The 17871-nt window shown below is 47.8% G+C and overlaps 1 protein-coding gene across 3 annotated transcripts; it reads right to left on the bottom strand.

The window, feature by feature from the left end:
* Positions 1–1935: 1935 nt before the first annotated feature.
* On the bottom strand, positions 1936–17861 carry POLR1E (RNA polymerase I subunit E). Of its 3 annotated transcripts, none has more exons than XM_074571074.1 (12): positions 17489–17861; positions 17301–17404; positions 15265–15341; positions 12500–12585; positions 11680–11735; positions 11156–11300; positions 9692–9799; positions 9119–9215; positions 7698–7831; positions 6414–6495; positions 4708–4839; positions 1936–2302 (listed from the first exon to the last, which is right to left on the bottom strand). In XM_074571074.1, the coding sequence occupies exons 1-12, from the start codon at positions 17550–17552 to the stop codon at positions 2143–2145; spliced, it is 1245 nt and encodes a 414-aa protein (XP_074427175.1). In that variant the 5' UTR covers positions 17553–17861; the 3' UTR covers positions 1936–2142. The 3 variants fall into 3 exon arrangements, 1 of the variants encoding a protein (XP_074427175.1); XR_012585007.1 differs by having other exon boundaries at positions 2285–2302; positions 4708–6107; positions 17489–17720; XR_012585008.1 differs by lacking the exon at positions 1936–2302 and adding an exon at positions 5975–6107 and having other exon boundaries at positions 4707–4839; positions 17489–17720.
* Positions 17862–17871: the final 10 nt, after the last annotated feature.

The following is a 17871-nucleotide window of genomic DNA, read 5'->3' as shown; positions in this document are numbered from 1 at the left end:
TCTGCTGCAAGTGGCTCCAAATCATAGAAAAGAGCATCGCTTCCTGCTTGGTTGGTTGGGCAACCACCTCTGCTTTCTACTTCTCTGCTCGCCTTGGCACACAGAAGCAGCTTTGCAACAACAGCTAAATTTTTCATCCAAAAACCCCATGGCATTGTCAGGTGATCCATGTCTGCTCCCCTCCTCATGCCCCGTATCGACCATCTGAAACACAGCAGCAATGAGCTAGAATTAGATGAAGAGGATAAAATGATCATGTATCTCAGAACAGTGCTTTAAACCATTTGAAGTCAGAGCTGCTGGCTCTCATATGCAGAAGACCAGATCCTAATGAGAATTAAGAAAAAAAGCAAACAAACAAAAAAAGTGGTCTGCCAGGTCAGCTCCCTAAGCAAATTCACTCTACTGAAGACTTGAGAACAAGGCCTGGGTAAGCCAGAAGCTTCAACAGAGTCCTGCACCTGGGGAGGAGCAACCCCATGCACCAGGACACCCTGTGGGCTGCCCAGCTGGAAAACAGCTTGGCAGAAAGGGACCTGGTGGACAAGTTGAACATAAGCCAGAAACATGCCCTTGCAGCAGAGGCCAACCGTGTCCTGGGTGGCATTGTGATGACCATCTCCAGCAGGCCAAGGCAGATGATCCTTCCCCTCTGCTCAGCACTGGTGAAGCCACACCTGGAGTGCTGGGTCCTGTTCTGGGCTCCCCACTACAAGAGAGACATGGACATGCTGGAGAGAGTCCAGTGAAGGGTGACGAAGTTGCTGAAGGGGCTGAAGCATTACTCCTATGAGGAAAGGCTGAGAGAGCTGGGACTGCTCAGCCTGGAGCAGAGAAGGCTCCGGGGTGTCTCGTGCCCGTCTGTAAGTACCTGAAGGGAAGGTGCCAAGAGGACAGAGCCAGGCTCTTCTCAGTGGTGCCCAGTGCCAGGACCAGAGGCAATGGCTACACACCGAAACACAGGAGGCTCCCTCCAAACATCAGGAAACACTCTTTCGCAGTAAGGATGACCAAGCACTGGCACAGGTTGCCCAGGGAGGTTGTGGAGTTTCCACCACTGGAGATATTCAGAAGTCCTCTGTACACAGTCCTGGGCACCTGGCTCTGGGTGGGCCTGCCTGAGCAGGGGGACTGGACAAGGTGATCTCCAGAGGTCCCTTCCACCTTCAACCAGTCCGTGATAAAAACATTCCTATTGATTATCTGCAGCCGGTAATTCCCATAGCATTAATTATCCTCTACCCAGAAAACTGGCTGTTTGTGTCACTTCTAATGAGAGCTGTGAACAGTGGGTCATTAAGGTGTGTAAGGAGTTACCCTTAAATCCCCAAATGATGAACTAAACCCAAATCACTATCTGAAGCAGACACCTCAAAGAGAAGACTGGTCTTGACATCCCATGCTGGTGTTTCACATAAGCTTCTTCTCTTGAAGGTGACCCTGAGCTTTTCACAAGCCCCAGATTCCTACAGCCTTGCTTAAGGCTTGCAGCCCAGGACTATACTGAAAATGCAGAGAAACTAGCACAGAAGTCTCTCTCCTGAGGACTGGGAATCCACAGCTGTGAATTCAAACTCATCACCCTTTCTGAAGATGACACCAGCTCTGAGAATTCAGCAGAATTCTCCCTCCTCTCGGCAAAAAGCCAGGATAGGAAAAATGGCAGAAGTATTTTGTTTGTGTTGCATCTTTACACATTTTGAACACAGAATTACACTGAAACTCTAGAGAAACAAACTCACAGAACCAGAAAGCTGTGTTTTGGTAACACTTTTCTTTCTTAGTCTCTCTCTTTCTATGCTTTCTACCTTGCATGTGTGAAAGTGGTAAAACAGGTCACAGGCTGGCAGAACCAAGCGGACAGTAGTCAGTGGAGGACCAGCAGTTTCAGTGTTCTCTTGCTGTGGCGCAACACATCTTTCTCCCCTCATACAGTCAGGAAAAAATAAAAATGTTTTATTATAGCTTTTTTCTACAGAAATAGAAAAAAGCAGTTTAATGAGGTGAATGTCTGTTCCAATCCAGCCTCAAGACAGGGTTTCACAGGGTCACATACTGGACAAAAGCATCCCCATGACGCTGTGTGCAGAACAGCAGTTGAGAAATGAACTGGTTTGCCCTTGCTGAGACCTCCCAGACATTTTAATTCATTTTCCTACGCTTCTGTTGGTTCCCTGATGCCTTCTGCACAGGCAAGGGGAGAGAGAGAGTGCCCAGCTTGTGGTTCTGATCATTCTCAAGTCCCAGCAGGCCCTTTGCCTTGGAGACCTTCAACCGCATGGCCTTTGCAATGTCCATCATCCTGCAAAACACCAGAGAAACACTGTGTCAGTGGGGTGCACGATTTTTCTGTACCATAACACTGCACAGATCAACAGCCTTTTGCCTCAGGAGAGAAGCCAGGAGGCACCAGCAAGCAGGATACGTTCTCTGCATCTCAAGGATACCACAGAGACAGAAGCTGGAAGTGTTCAAAGACTACAAGAGCCTTCCTGGGGAGACCAGAATGCTACTGAGCTGTGCACCACCACCTCGGAGAGCATTATAAACCCACATGCTTTACTCAGTGGCCAGCTGACCTGAGACAAAATAACGCTGCTCTCCACTTCCCTACAAAGCAGAGAACACTCGTTTGTGTCCAGCCACTGCTGCTGGCAGCCCATGGTTGCTTCCCAGTGCACTCATCTCCTGTTCGTGACTCAATCAGTGGAACAGCAAGAACACCTCCTCTTAGCTGCTAAAATTCAGCATCCTCATCTGTAAGAAGGGGGGCTTGGTTGAGATGTGCAGTGTAAAGAGCTTGGGCAAAAAGGTACAAGCCAGAACACACCTGGAGGCTTGTCAAACAGAGAGAACAAAGTGCATCCAAAGGGGAGCTAGCAGGGAAATAGACGTCCTGGCCTCAGCTGGGGTCCTGGGAACACGCAAGTCCCAGAATCCTGACTTTACTATCTTTGAAATACAAACAGATTCAGTTGGGAAGGGGTTCTTCAGCCAAACCTCCCACTGCAAGGAAGGACCATGCCATCAGGTGGCTCAGGTCTCTCCTCAATTTTTCCAACAGGTCCCAGCCTCATGCACCCTCTTCTCAACAGCATTCTATGTCCTGTGTTCCCAGCTCCAGTACAGCAGTTAAGAACAAAACCTGGGCATGAATTGCAAAAAACAATGTGGACTCCTTAAAAAGCTTAGTTCCAAAAAGGAAGAGGGGGAAAAAAAAAAGAATGAAAAAAGTGGATGGAAACCCACTACTACCCATCAAAGAATAAAGAGCAAAACTCAGGGCAAAATCTCAAGTATTACTTCAAGGCTAACTAGTGAGCTTGCAAAACCAAGGAGGTAACTAAGGGCTTGATAACTTCCAGTTATTGCTAGACCTTAACATTACAACCCTCAGCCAGAAACCCTAAGATAGTCCACATTTTTCTCACTTGCAGTGGAGGGTTTGTGTCCCTCCACGGCTCCTACCCAGCTGCACAACCACTAGGCAATCCTGTTAAGAAAGACTGATGTGCCTGAGTTAGGAAGCACAAGTCCTTGGCATCACCATTCCCCACAGAAAAGCACAGGGCGGAAGAGAGAGGTTAATGAGCATGGCTGAACCATCACTAATGGAGACACTCGACCCCTTCCCAGACAGTGTTAACAAGCTGCCTGCTGAGCTGACGTCTGCTTGCTGGGAGGGTTCCCAGCAAGCACAGTGGAGTGGCTGATTGGAACTGCTCAATTCCTGATTTATTCTGCAGGGGCCAGCGAGAGCGCAAACAGCTCCCAGCAAACAGCTCCCACAGATGGAGGAGCTGGCAGCAGGCTCCGGCTGACACCTGCTGGGAAACGTAGGTCTTGCAGCTAACAGGAGGTGCTTGAAAATTCTGTATTCCTCCACGGAAAATTAAAATCTAGAGAACAACTGCCCCCAAAAGCTAATACAGCGAGGGCTGTTTGCCCTGAAGCTTATTCTGCAAGCTGTTTTCTAACCATTAACCTTCACTAACCCAGATTTGGCAAGTCCTTAGGTGAAATACTATAGCCAGCAATTCTGCCTACAACCTGTCCCCATGATGCTTTGCTGAAAAGTCCCCAAATCGATCAGCACTTCAGAAACAAAACCAATCTTCTTCGTGCCAAACCCAGCGTGGGTAAGTTTCAAGGGCCTGGAATTCCTCCATGTAAACACCAACTACACGCTCCCAGTGCGATTATGAGAAAATAAATCCCTGTTTCTAGTTTTCCCGTTGCAGTGAACTGCAAACTTGCACTTACACCGAGACTGGTACCTAACCCCCACCCAACTGGAGCAGAAAGAAGGGGCACAGAGGACAGGACAGTGAAGAGTGATGTGATTTATCAGGCAAGAAACAGGGCTGGACAGCATTGGTCTTGTCCTGGTATCTGCCCTGGCTGCCCATTTTGGGCTACCTGCTTTCATTTACAACCCTGCAGAATAGCTAAAGAGCCTCTCAATGGACCTGAGGAACTCTTTCCAACAAGTGCCCTTTCAAAGTTTGAGATGTAGAACTACCCTCCTCTACGAGCATCGGGGCTTCAAAATAAAGCTTCAACACAGTTATGTAGGACAGAGTCCAAACAAAAGGGACTTGCTAGCAGGTATCGCTGTACTGCCCAGGTGCCAGAGAGGCTCCAGAGCTCTCTCCCCAGGGGCTCTTTGTAGGAGGATCTCAGCAGGTATGAACAAACATGACTCACCTGCTTTCTTGGAGCTTCATGTCATTCTGCAGGATGGTGAGGTTTGTTTGGAAGTTGTTAATGTGCAGAGCCAATGCAATGACGTATGCTGTGATTTTAGCCTTCATTGATGCAGAGACTAAATTCTGGACACTGCATGCCAAGAGGGAGAATATATGAGATGTGGAGCGTCAATGAACCCAAAACACACCCCCATGAGGTGCGGACAGAACTGGAGTCCTAGTTAGACATGACTAACTTTTCCTAGGCACCAAGAAAGAGCTCAAAGCACAGAGAACTCCGATCACAGGAGCCTAACAGGCTTCTTTGTCTTCCTCACATGCCCCTGGCGTTGTTTATCACCATGTAGCCTTGACAAAAATCACCAACTAATGGCACTTCAGCCTTTTTGGCAGGCTGGTCCCTTGCAAGATGAAAGCAAAGGGAAGCTGTTCTGAGGGCATTCAGTGTAAGTAGTAACAGCACCTCAAACACACAATCCACATGGAGAAGATCCCTGGCTGGCAATCCTCTAGGACCATCTGACTGCTCGTCACTAGTTTGAGCCTTCAGACAAGACCTGGTCCATTTGGACTGCAATTCCCTGCTCATGGCAGTGCAGCTCTGCAACAGCTGAGCATGGGCATTACGCCCCCTCTAGGCAGAGAGGCTGCTGGCTCCCCCAGTGTAGGGAAGGCACTGTGGCAAGAGTGAGGATACTGTTCACTCTTGCATGCATTTTGGTGCATCCACTCAAAAGGACTGCTGAAAACATTTATCCAGATTTATAACTACTTAGTTGTAAGAGCCTTCTTAAGGTTGCAGCCAAGGGCCATCTGGTCAAAGGCAGCTTCTGACAGCTGCCCGAGGCCCTCCCTGCAGCGAGACAGCACTCAGCATCACACAAATGGCTGACACTGCTGGAAAGCAGGACCTTACGTGAGCTTCCCAGCCTCTGCTCTGTCCGAGGGTGGTGGCTTCTCCTGGCTGACCTCCACAGCAGGACTAGGCCCTACCTTACTATACCGAACTTTGTCACTGCTGGCAGGGCAATGCCTGGACAAAGCTTAGGCAGAACTCTTTGACTGTATCCATACGGATGCAACGGCGTGGGTGTCAGCCAGCACGAGTTAACCAGTGCAAATCTTCACGCAGTTTTGTCGGTGTAGGTTTCAATGGAGAATCCAAATAAGTCAAGTCAGGTCTAGGTTCATGTAAAAGCGCCCCTGTTATGCTAATTAAACTGTATGAGAGTAAAAAAAGCACCATTATTTTGCCACTGCATTACCTCTGTCCTGACCCACTCCAGGATGGTGGAAGAGCTGACACATCCATCCGTCAGCTGCCTTGGTTCAGTGAAACAGCTACCCGTTTAATTGCACAGTTGAGTCAGCCGCAAAGCAAGCGCCCATTCTGCCATCCTGCATCCAGAAACAGTCAGGCAGATGTCTGGGCACACCATTTGGTCACGTTAGCTAAATCCACAGGTGCAGACTTGCTTTTGCACACATGACACTGCTTCTCCCAGTCACATTTCAAACCTGCTGTCTAAAATGGACTATCACCAGCCATGACCCAATGTTCTACAGGTATGGGGGTGTGAAGCAAGAGAAGCTGCTGCCATCATCCATTTTGGTAGGAGGTTTCCTGATAACTTGTCCATGGCCCTTCAAGTTGAACTCACTCTACTGTATCTCTGCCTCAAGAACATAAAAGCAGTTCCTTACCTGCCATTGTTGTAGGTCAGCGAAGTGAAATTCTTCATGAGTTTCCTGCTGATAATGTGTGGGCATTCAGGACCCATTGGATCTAGGACAGAAAGGAGGTTTGTAGTGGAATGAGAAACACATACTCTTCCTCGTACTGCCTGTCTCCAGCTATCATAATACCACATTTATTACCATGATATTTATTGCCTCTTCACAGGAACACAGAGAACCTAAAAGGAACCCGGGCACTTGATTTCTAGGTCTCATCATTTTTCAGGTCAGAGACAAGCTCCTAACAGCTTTTTTTTCTTTACAAATGGGATCTCTCACTTCAATACTACACAATCTAAAAGGCATGCATGTATGTCTACACATATATTTCATAGATTCCTGCCTTTTAATAGATAGTTCTGTCACAAAATATTATTAAAACTGAAACCACGCTAACAAATTCCTCTTAGCACCAAGACTAGTCATTTCCGCATCCTCCTTGACTAAGTCCTACACAGTGACTCCTGTGTCTCCAGCCACGCAGGAAGATATTTCCAGACAGGCTTGCCATTTCCTTGTCCATCACACCCTGCTATTGAAAATGCTAACAATGACATTTTCAGCACTGACAAGGAGACTTAGATACACAAGTTCTGTGAAAGATGTGAAGTCTTGAAAATCTCAACCAAGATACTTTGTGCAATGGTTTTGAGAACACCAGCTCCTTCCATTTTAAAAGAACAATCCTGAAGACACCAGAGGTATGATCAATGTGATCCACACGTTGAACTAATAACAAAAGGATGATGAAAACATTCTGAAAAGCACAAAAGGAGATACAAAGGATGTATTGTGTACTGTATGCCTCTTGCATCTGGAATATGGAGGCTGGATAAGGGAGAGAGCTGATAGTTTCCAGCCTCTTGGCTTAGGACTAAAGTGTGAAAATATACGCCACATTTTTAAGTACAGAACTATTGATAGAACTATGAAGAATCTCAACATTTCAAATCTAAACTACCCTGTCTCCTACCTAAGATCCTAAGAGGATCTCATGGTGCCATCCTGATGCACAGCAGTTATGAAGAGACTGAAAAGGATTAGACATACACCTCCTGGAAGGTGCAGATCTAACAACCCTCAACAACACAGCGATACTCAACCTCAGCATGAAACACACTGGAAACAACTGCTCCAGCTAGCTGTTTGATCACAGCTCGTTCTGGGCAGCTTTACTGTTTTCTACTGCAGTAATTACAAACCAAGTCTCAGCAGGCAGCTTAAAAGTGGAGGAGCTGAAAATTCTCTTACGTTTCTTCTTGATCGCTTTCAGGTAGCTGAACTTAATCAGGGTGTCCAGGAACCAAAGGCATCGGGCTTTGTGGTCTCTTCTCTTCTCATCATCAGGCAGGAACTTCAGCTCCTCTAAAACAAAGGAGCAATGGCTGAAAGAGAAAGAGGGGGAAGATGAGGCTCAAAGAACCAGGAACCAGTTCACATCCTCAGGAAGACAGGACACACCTGTAACTTCAATGCTCAGCAGTCTGAGAAGAGTTCCCTAGACACCTATAAAGGATAGTCCAGGAGGCTGCTTTGTGAGGGCACTTTCTCGCCAATGCCTACCATGTTCAGTCAGCCCCTTCCAGTGTGCACCTACTAAGAAGGTCCCTGCACTGCAGAAACTGCAGGCTCTCAACATGGCACACACTTCTCAGAATCACAGAATGATAGGGGTTGGCAGGGACCTCTGGAGATCATCCAGTCCGACCCCTGCCAGAGCAGGGTCACCCAGAGCAGGTGGCACAGGATGGCATCCAGGCAGGTTTGGACTGTCTCCAGAGACGGAGACTCCACCACCTCTCTGGGCAGCCTGTGCCAGAGCTCTGCCACCCTCAGGGTAAAGATGTTCCTCCTCGTGTTGAGATGGAACTTCCTATGGTCAAGTTTGTGCCCGTTACCTCTTGTCCTGTTGCTGGGCACCACTGAAAAGAGCCTGGCCCCATCCTCCTGACACCCACCCTTTCAGTATTTATAAGCATTGATAAATACTTATAAGTAGTATAAGTATTTATAAGTATAAGATAAGATCCCCCCTCAGTTGTCTTTTTTCCAGACTGAAAAGACCCAAATCCCTCAGCCTTTCTTCCTGAGAGAGGTGTTCCAGTCCCCACATCATCTTGGTAGCCCTTTGCTGTCCCGTCCTTCTTGAACTGTTCTTCTACTCCAGCACAGGCAGACAGAAAGCACAGGAAGTGAGGTGCAGTTTATGCTTTTCCTGCTCACTTCAGCCCCTCAGCACAAGGACTTAACAGCTCTAACTGTAAGTCCATGTCAGCTCGCCAAGTCACAGCAACTTCCGCAGCAAGTCTGTACTTGCCTGGGACAGTGCCCAGCCATGGGCACACCATGCTCCGTAGAGCTCTATGGTCTCCCTTCCAGGCACCTGCCTTCAGACCCCACTTTGGGTTTCTCCACTCTTTTCCTCTGCCATCAGCTTCCCAAAGGGCAGCCACGCTGCTGTGCATACAACTTCCTCACCTGTAAAACTATACCCTTCATTCCCCAAGGAAGGTGTTGCTCAGCCATACTTGGATCTCATGTCCCCCCTCTCCACTGAAAAGATCAGCCCGGGTATTGTGGAACTGGTGGCAGTAGCCAGCCTGGCCCACAGGAGAACTACAGTGTCACAGGGCCCACCTCGACTATTACAAGGCTGTTTGCAGCAGCATTACCTTTTATCTTCTGTTTTCTTGGTGATTTCTTCTGGTGTGATGTTAACAAAGACTGCTGCTGGAACCCGCAATGCTTCATACTCTGCTGGCGACAGAACTGGCAGGATTTTAAAGAAAACAACATGCGTGCCTTTTCTCTCCCTTCTGGTCTGAACAGCCTGCAGTGAGATAAGCTCTGTCCACTCTTGCTTTAGGAGGTGTCGGGCAGGGAAGGAAATTATAAATAGGCAGGATCTAACAACAAGATTAGGAACCTGGCCAACAACAAAGGTCTCCAAAGGACTGTGGCTCAACCACAAGCCACTTCTCCTGCATGGCTGACCTCATTACTACTCCTGATTGAACTGCTGCCAACAGGGAGGTACAGCATCCTGCTGTCTGTAGGTAAGAGGCAGGATATGAAACTTGCAGGCCCAAAAAAACATCACACCATGTCCCTGCTCTCAGCTTTTGGCTTGTGAGGGGAGAAGGCTTGGCTCATTCACATGCCTGGCAGCTCTTAGTCCCACATGCCAGACCACCGACATCAAGGCCTACAGGTGTGGGAAACCACTTTGCCACAACAAAAGATACTGTCCTCAAACTTGTAAACATTTTCTGGTTTGTCAGCATCTTCATTACATGGTGGGAGGAAGACAGAGATGTTCTGTACATCATCTTGGGCCACATCCTGGATCAAAGCTTTGGAGGGAAGCAGAAACAAGAGTATTTGGACCATGCAAACAAAAATACAGAGAACACGACCACAACGCAAATTTTCTCTTTAAACACAAGTTTACTCAATGGTGGTTCCTGAGTCAACACTAGTGTAGTCACAGCTGGAGTTTTAAAGGTTTAAAACTCCAGTTCAGTTTATCTCCCTTGGGACAGTAGTAAGGAAAAGGCTACAGCTCTTCCCCATTTTGTTCCATTACTGCCACACGTAGGTGCTGACTGTACAGAAAGCATGCCAGTAGGCACAGAAAGGCCGAGATCTTCTGATATGCTTGCTATGTACTGAGCATGCTGGGTTTTAGACTGGTGTCAACACTTTACCAAGAATTTTCTGCTCCTCAAATTTAGAAAACCCACTTCAGACTAGAGAAAAATCTAGGAAAGAAGTGCACCAAGGCAAACTGGTTGCTGCTGCTGCACCTCTTGCCTGCAGGGTGGGCAGAATATGTTTTTGGCACCCTGGATTCCAGTGGACATCCTTTTGGCACAAAGCAGTTCTGAGAGCACAGTCAATATCCAACCTGGAACACCAGGGATGAGAGCTGACAGGTTCAACAGTGAACAGACATCTCTCCCATTCATAGCCAATGAAACTCAGAATCCCAGAAGTGCTGGTGGAAAAGAGCTCTGGAGGTCTCCTATCCAACCTCCTGCTTGGAGTAGGACTATCTACAGCACTAGATCAGAGAAGCCCTGGCTTTGTCCTGCCAAAGCTTGGAAACCCCCAAAGATGGTGACTCCACACTGCTCTGTGACCTGTCCCAGGGCTGCACCACCCTCCAAGGCAAGAAGGTTCCCCCAGTCTCCCACATGGGCCTCCCAAGGTCCAGGGACCACTGCAACTTGTGCTGTTGATCCTTGTTGGCACTGCTGAGAAGGGCTTGGCTTTGATTGCCCTTCAGGTAGCTGTGGCTTCCTCTTTGCCAGACTAATCAAGCCCAGCCCGCTCTTCCTCTCCTTGTCGCTTGTGTGCTCCAGGCCCCTGACCGTTCTTATTGCCCTGCCACGACTCCTTTGTCATTTCTCCACCTCCTTCTTGATCAGGCCAGGGGTGCAGAGGGGTGGCATGGGCTGGACAACATAATACAGATGCAGTCTCATCAGCACTGAGTAACAGGGTTATCAACTCTCCTTGAATCATCGCCTCAGTGTGACGCTTTGGAGAGTGAACTTTCCCTGTAGTAGTGACAATAACTAAGGCCAGGGCAGACTCCTCTTTGTTGCAGGCTCCTCCATAGCAGAAGCCTAAGTCCATCACCCTGGCTCACAACAGCACTGGGGACGGCACTTGATGGGCCTGTGACCTTGAGACAATATTCTTACCTGTTACTCCCTTTGCATCTATAATGTTTGCTGCTGCTTTTGTCACAGCAGTATTCAGAATATCGTTGCCCACTGCATTCATTCGCCGAGAGTTCAGAGCTCGCTTCTGTTTGCTGGTACCAAAGGCCTCAATGCACAAATCCATCTGTGCCAAAGAGAAACAAATTAAAACACACTTCTGAACTAAAGACACTTTGCATCTAAGAGGAAAACTCAGCTAACAACCACTTGTTCCACATTCACTCTCTAAGAGAACTTCAAACATTTCACTGGGTACAATCCAATCATACAACAAACACTGATCTGCAAGGGGGCAGGGAGTAACTGGGATCATATTCAAGTCTGAAATAATTATGAAAATACTGCCAAGTTAGGCACTAATAATGCAGTGCCTCTTAGACTTCCAAGGCACAGAGACAGTGCTGAGCCTGCGCAGGTTCAAACATCACAGTCTCAGACAAGTATCATCTGCCACTGTTAGCTGGACAATCACAGTACAATACGATATAGGGTTTCAACTTTACCTTCTCCCTGTATGATTTATTCTGATACTCCTTCGTGTCGTCAGGTAGTAAGTTATCTATAACAGAACAGAAGTTAGTATGCTTGGCTTGCAGCAGCAAGGACAGCATACATATTCAGTATCCCTTTAGGTCTAATCAATTACTGAAAGACTTTGCACAAGACTTAAAGATCTCTGCTTAAAGATAGGACTTGGTCAATTAAAGAACACACTAAACATAAGAATACGTACCTAGAACAGAAAAAGGAAAAACAGGACAACTTTTGCTATAGAGTCTACGAGTGTAAAGCAAGGATTGCAGCAATACTCAGGTCCTGCTGCACAGGGCAAAAAACAAAAGCTCCCAAAAGACTGTATTCTTTGGATTATCCTCCTGCGCTCAGTAACAAAAAGCATCTCTGCTGAAGAAAAGCCCTTTCGCTTTTCAGTCTTCTAGTCTCTTAACCTGACAATTTCCAGGCTTCCCTCAGCAGAGCTTAACTAGACAAGGATGCACTTATTGTGAACCGTGACAACTTTGTTACTGAATCCAGCACTTCCACCCTCCCAGCCATAACACTCTCTGTTTAACCTCCACACTAAATTTCACCTTGCTTCCTTCTCTCTCTCTCTTTTCACATCATGCAGTGCCTTAGAAGGAGAGTGTAAAGTACCCTCCTTCCTCCATGCCGAAGGAATAAGGCAGAAATGAGGAAGAAAGAGCAGCCAGGGAGACAACAGAGAGCACTGCTGTCAGCAACCAAGCAGTCAATAGCTGAATACATACATAGGTCTATCATGCTGTGACTGTGGTGCTGTGGTTAAAAACAGTATCTTCCTACCTGACAGCAAGGGCTGCATGTTGAATATTTCAGCATTATAAACCTCCATTTGCCCAGAGTCCTTGTCCAACACACCAATGAAATACCTGCGAAGAACAGGGGCAAGTGATCAGCCAGAGACAGCCCAGTGGAAATGAGGTTTTAAAATACATGGTGCAGAGCCATGTGCATTTCCCATCCCCTGCCAATTCTTTTACCTTGCAAATACAAGTTTTCCAAGCACATTCAGAATGCCACAAAAAACCAAGTTACCTCCAAGGCATACTCCCTCTGTATATATACACACACACACATAGATATATACACACACATATAAAAAAATATATATACTCATAGCTCTAAGTAAATGTATAAGTCTTAACAAAATTAAATTAGCTCCAAAATGCACAGACAAAGTCTAGGTGCCAGAGCGCCAGCTGCTATTCTGTCTTTTTGGATGTGTCACGACCCCTGGTTTCTCAGTGCTTCTATGCAGTTTCCTGTGTTTTTAAAACTTGAGTTCCCTGTGGCCAGTTCTCTGCTTAGTACAAGTTCTCTCTGCTTAGTACAAGTAACTTTAAGTCCTCAGAGCTTCTCAGAAATGTGACTTTGCTGTGTCTAAAACAGGGTAATTTCTCTTAGGTAAATTCCTTGTCATCCTAAGTTTCAGAGGGGGAAGCCCAAACAGCGTGTGCTGCTCCTCACCATGTCTCATAACCTACCAGGAACAGGCTGTACGTCACTCTTGGCTGAAGCTGATCAGGGTATCAACTGCACCAGTTTCTTATCCACCAGAAGAGTTTATTCCACGTGACCCCTTCTGACTGGTGTCTGAACTAGCTCTGCTCCATAACACATCTTCCTAAAACTCAGGACACACTTTCCGAGTGAGCTTGCACAACAGGCTGCTTGTTGCAGTGGGCGCAATACTCTCTATGCAACTGCTTTCAGAGGAGCGGTCCAAGTGCAGTGGGAATAACAGCACCCCACTGGCCAGAAAGGATCTCTGGGCAGCTCCTGCAGTTCCAGGAAGCCCAGAGGTCTGTCAGACTCATTGACTTCCCCCTCAGAAGAAACTGGGCTCTTTGCTCAGAGGTGGTTTCTGCTCCCTGTTATGTCCACATTAGCAGTTGAGTGCACAGTTTTAGGCTGAGAGCTGCCAAGAGCTACAGGAACAGATCCATTGGAGGAAATCCTCATGCGTGCGGCTGAAGCAGATGTGAGAAGAAAGCGACAGAAAGGTGGGGTGGGAAAACTTGAAAGAAAAGCAAGAAATTACTTAATTGATTCTTGCCTGCATCTCTGGATGCAGAGGCATGTGCACACCTAATGCAAAGCTAATACTTGAAGTTGAAGCGTTCAGAGGTAAGAGCGCTAAATCTGTCTAGAAATAATACTGCATTGGTACCTGTACCATATATATTCATTAAACTAAATTTATCTCTCCCAACTCAAGAAGAAAAAGCCCCTTGGTGCCTTTTTTCAGCTACAGCATCTTAAACTGAAGACTGTTACATCTGAAGGTCCAGCTTTCCTGGTTTCACTTCTCAGAAAGAAGAAAGATCAGTATTAGCACGTTTTGACAGACTGCTTGCAGGGGTGAAACCAGTTCCTTTTACAGAATTATAGAACAGAAAAGAGTATTTCAGTTGAAAGGGATCTTCAATGATCATGTAGTACAACTGCCTGACCAATTCAGGGCTGACCGAAAGTTAAAGCAAATAATTGAGGGCATTGTCCAAACGCCTCTTAAACCCTGACAGGCATGGGGCATCAAATGTCTCTCCAGGAAACCTGTTCCAGTGTTTGGCCACCCTCATTGTAAAGAAATGCTTCCTAATGTCATGTCTTAATCAGAACATAGGACCACCAGGGCACTAGCATCTGAAAGCACCTCCTCTTTCTAGCAGTTTTACACAACTCAGTTGCTCCTCACTCCCTCACCCCACCTGTACTTTAACTAGTCAGACATGATGAGGTCAGTGCAGTCCAGCCAGAGAAGAGATGAGCTATGTAAGCAATCATGCGGGGCAGCTGGAGTGGATCTACGGAGCAGAGTGCTTGGTACCAAGAGCCTGACATGCATATTACATGTATTTCAGCGCTGTGTAGGCTAGTAGGAGTAGCAACACACATCAAAAGAGAAAAGAAACACCTTTGGGAATAGTAAGGGAAGATTGTTACACATTGGCTCTCTAACCATTTGGTGGTTCTCCTATTAGACAATGATAAAGATCTCGCAGATAGAATACTTCTCAGGAGGCCAGCGGGATCTGACCCAGTGCCACCAAGGTCACATTCTTAAACAAAGACATGTAAAAGCTGGTGATTTCACCAATGCTTCCTTTTACAGTGTGTGGCATAGACAGCTTAGTTCACATAGCAGCATTGTGCTTTGGCCCTGAAGTTAAATGGTAATTAATGACACAGAGATTTCTTGGGCAGCAGAGTATGATCTTGGCAATTTCTTAATCTTAATTTCTTGGTTTCTGAATAACAAAGCTGTCATTCCTGGGTTTGAGCTACATCAAATCACCTCCTCACCCCTTCCTCCACAAATACGTTCTATTTATATCTAACATCGCAACTTCAAAGGGATGTGACATGCAAAAACAATGCATCTGCCAGGTGCTGGAGTCTCCGGTCAAAATCCTCTTGATTCAAACCACGGCCTCTGTGGGAACTTCTGAGCCAGCTTTAAGAAAGGCTACCAGGAACTTTGTGTCTGAGCAATTCCTCTGCTTCCACCTCCATGCTCCTGCCCCCATTTTGCCAGCAACCCATACCTGCATAGGGAGTTACACTTCAGAACTCCGCTGCCAAAGTTATTCCCCACATAGGAAAGCCTTTCAGTTTCTGAGACCTGAAAAACAAAGAAGAATTACTTGAATATAGGGCAGTGAAAAACCTTCTCTGCATCTGCTTTGTTTTCCCTGGTGACACAAAGTTCTATATCCCCAGGCATCAGACACTAGTAACACATAGGTAAACTTCACTTTACCCATTTTGGGTACATTTTGTGTCTGGTCAAAATCTTTAAAGGACAGACATTTCTTGAAGCTGAAACTACGCATGATATATAATTCTACCTCAGCTTTCACTGGGCCAGAAGATGACGAATCATTGCAAAGAAAACACAGAAATCATAACTTAAATTTAGAGTTTATCAGTGTGGCAAACTTAGGTGTCACGCACTTAAAATGCCCCGCTGTGTTGACCACCATACTTTAATCTAGAAGGAACAGTTCGTGAAAAAAAACCACAGGTTTACTCACAGAGTCACTAGTGAAGAGAGATCAGGCCTCTCTGCCAGAGAATTTAAGACACTATTTCCAATGCTTTAGGGTCCTTAACACAGTTGATCAAAGGTTCTTTAAGTGTCCAGGCAGGACAAACCTTACAGATTTCAGCCTGGGACAAAGGCGCACATTGGGCAGAGCCACCTCTACCAGTATGGGGAATTCAGTTAATTTTCAATGATCCATTTAAGTTCTAGTACTCAAGTAACTGATATTCACCAAGTTAAAAAAAAGTGCCGGCACTACCAAGAATGGCTGAACCAGCTAAATGCATTTCAAAATGTTTATGGCCAAAAAGTCATTTATTCCTTGACTGAATCATGAGTGTAAGCAGCTGTAAAACTTTACAATAGCAGCAGAAAGCATCTTCTGACTTTAAGCTTGTCTCTCTCTTCATTGAAAGAAGTAGAAATCTCCTTGTAATGTAATTTAACAACAACAAAAAAAATCTTTGGTAAAGAATTCACTGTGTAAACATAACAGAACAGATTTTCTGGTCAAATGACTGACTGACTTGTTGCTAAGTAAGAGCTTTTAATTTTCAAATGTTATTTCCTTTTAGGTTATTAAAATAAATCACGAACACATACACACACACAACTTCAGTAAAGCAGCCTTTGCCTGAGAACAGACGAACACTTATTAAAATTTTTCAAATAAGCACTTATTCAGTTCTGATGGAAAGGTCTCTCACATGTCACTCTAAGCATTATTCAGAACGTCCCACATTGCATTATTCAGAACGTCCCACATTACATTATTCAGGTTTCTTTCTGTCCCAGCCCGAGAGGGCACCATCTGATCCTGATGGGCTTCACGGAAACCATCGTGCCCCGAGGCTCAGCCAGGCAGCAGGACCTGCACCCGCCTCTCTGAGATCCACAGCTGGAACCCTGGGGTTCTTCTCGTGGGTCTCGTCAGAAGCGCAGGGGGCCTTGGCGGGGAGCACAGAACGCTCTATGGGATATAGGAGCAGCTCTCCCCCTGCCCAGGGCGACCCTGATCGTTAAGCGCTTCCCTGTTCTGCCACCCAGCATCACACCCACCTCATTGTGGTGGCAGCCCACATAAGAACTTCCTCTGAAATCACAGAGATTTTGTGAATTTTGAAAAACGGTTCTCTCTCACACAGGCTGGGGCTAAACTCCGATTATTTTTTTAAAAATCTGCTGCAAAGCAAAGCTCCATGCCGATTTCCCGAGCCTTGCTCACGGTGGGGTAGGGAGAGCAGCTGGAGCAGGGCGTCGGGGCGGAACGGCAGCCTGCCCGCAGCGGCACCGCGGCGACAGCATGTCCGAGGTTTCCAGCTCCCGACTGCAGGAGCTGCCGCGACCACAGACATAACGGCAAAACCGGCTGAAACCCGTCACTGCCCGCCGCGGCGGGGACTGCCCGCCCAGCCGCCCTGGCACGGCCCCGGCCCCCTCCCCACTCTAATGGCCCCGCAGCGCTGCCGACCCCCGCCGTTCCCGCGGCGGCCCAGGCCGCAGCAGGCCATCCCTCCCCCCGGGGCGGGCCCTTACCAGAATCCGCCGGTGCTTCTTACGGGGATGGGCCGCGTCCCTGTTCCGGTAGACTGTGAACCGCATGGCGTCGGGCCGCTGCAGCCTGCCGTTGGAGAACCGCACTGCGAGGGCGGGGAGAGGCCATCAGACCGGGCGGTGCCCCCCACTCCGCGCCCCCGCCCTGCTCCCCCCGGCCCCCGCCTCACCTAGCACCGCCGGCTGCTCCGCCTCGGGGTCCCCGCGGTAGCGCCAGGTGGCGGTGGCGGCCATAGCAGCAGAAGGCCCCGCCCGCCTCCCTGGGGGGCCCCACGCGAGGTGCCGGCGCCTCGGCTGCTGGCGCTGCTGCTGTTGCTGCCGCCGGGCGGTGGCGGGACGCTGCCGCTGCTCCTGCGCCGGCCGTGCCACAACCTGCGGCCGGCGTACCCCCTCACCCCCCGGCAAGCGGGATAGGCCCAATCACGGCTGCGCTTATTGCCGAGTCTCCGGGCGGCACCTTACCTTAAGAGTAATGAGACCGCTGATTGGTTGGAGGCTAGGCGGCCAGGGCGGCAGCCCACGCGCGTTGAGCGGGGCTGCTGCGCGATGGCGT

The sequence above is a fragment of the Larus michahellis genome, chromosome Z, assembly GCF_964199755.1.
Source record: "Larus michahellis chromosome Z, bLarMic1.1, whole genome shotgun sequence".
Classification (NCBI taxonomy): domain Eukaryota; kingdom Metazoa; phylum Chordata; class Aves; order Charadriiformes; family Laridae; genus Larus; species Larus michahellis.
Note: the sequence above shows the minus strand (reverse complement) of the source record. Positions and strands in the feature narration are given on the sequence as shown.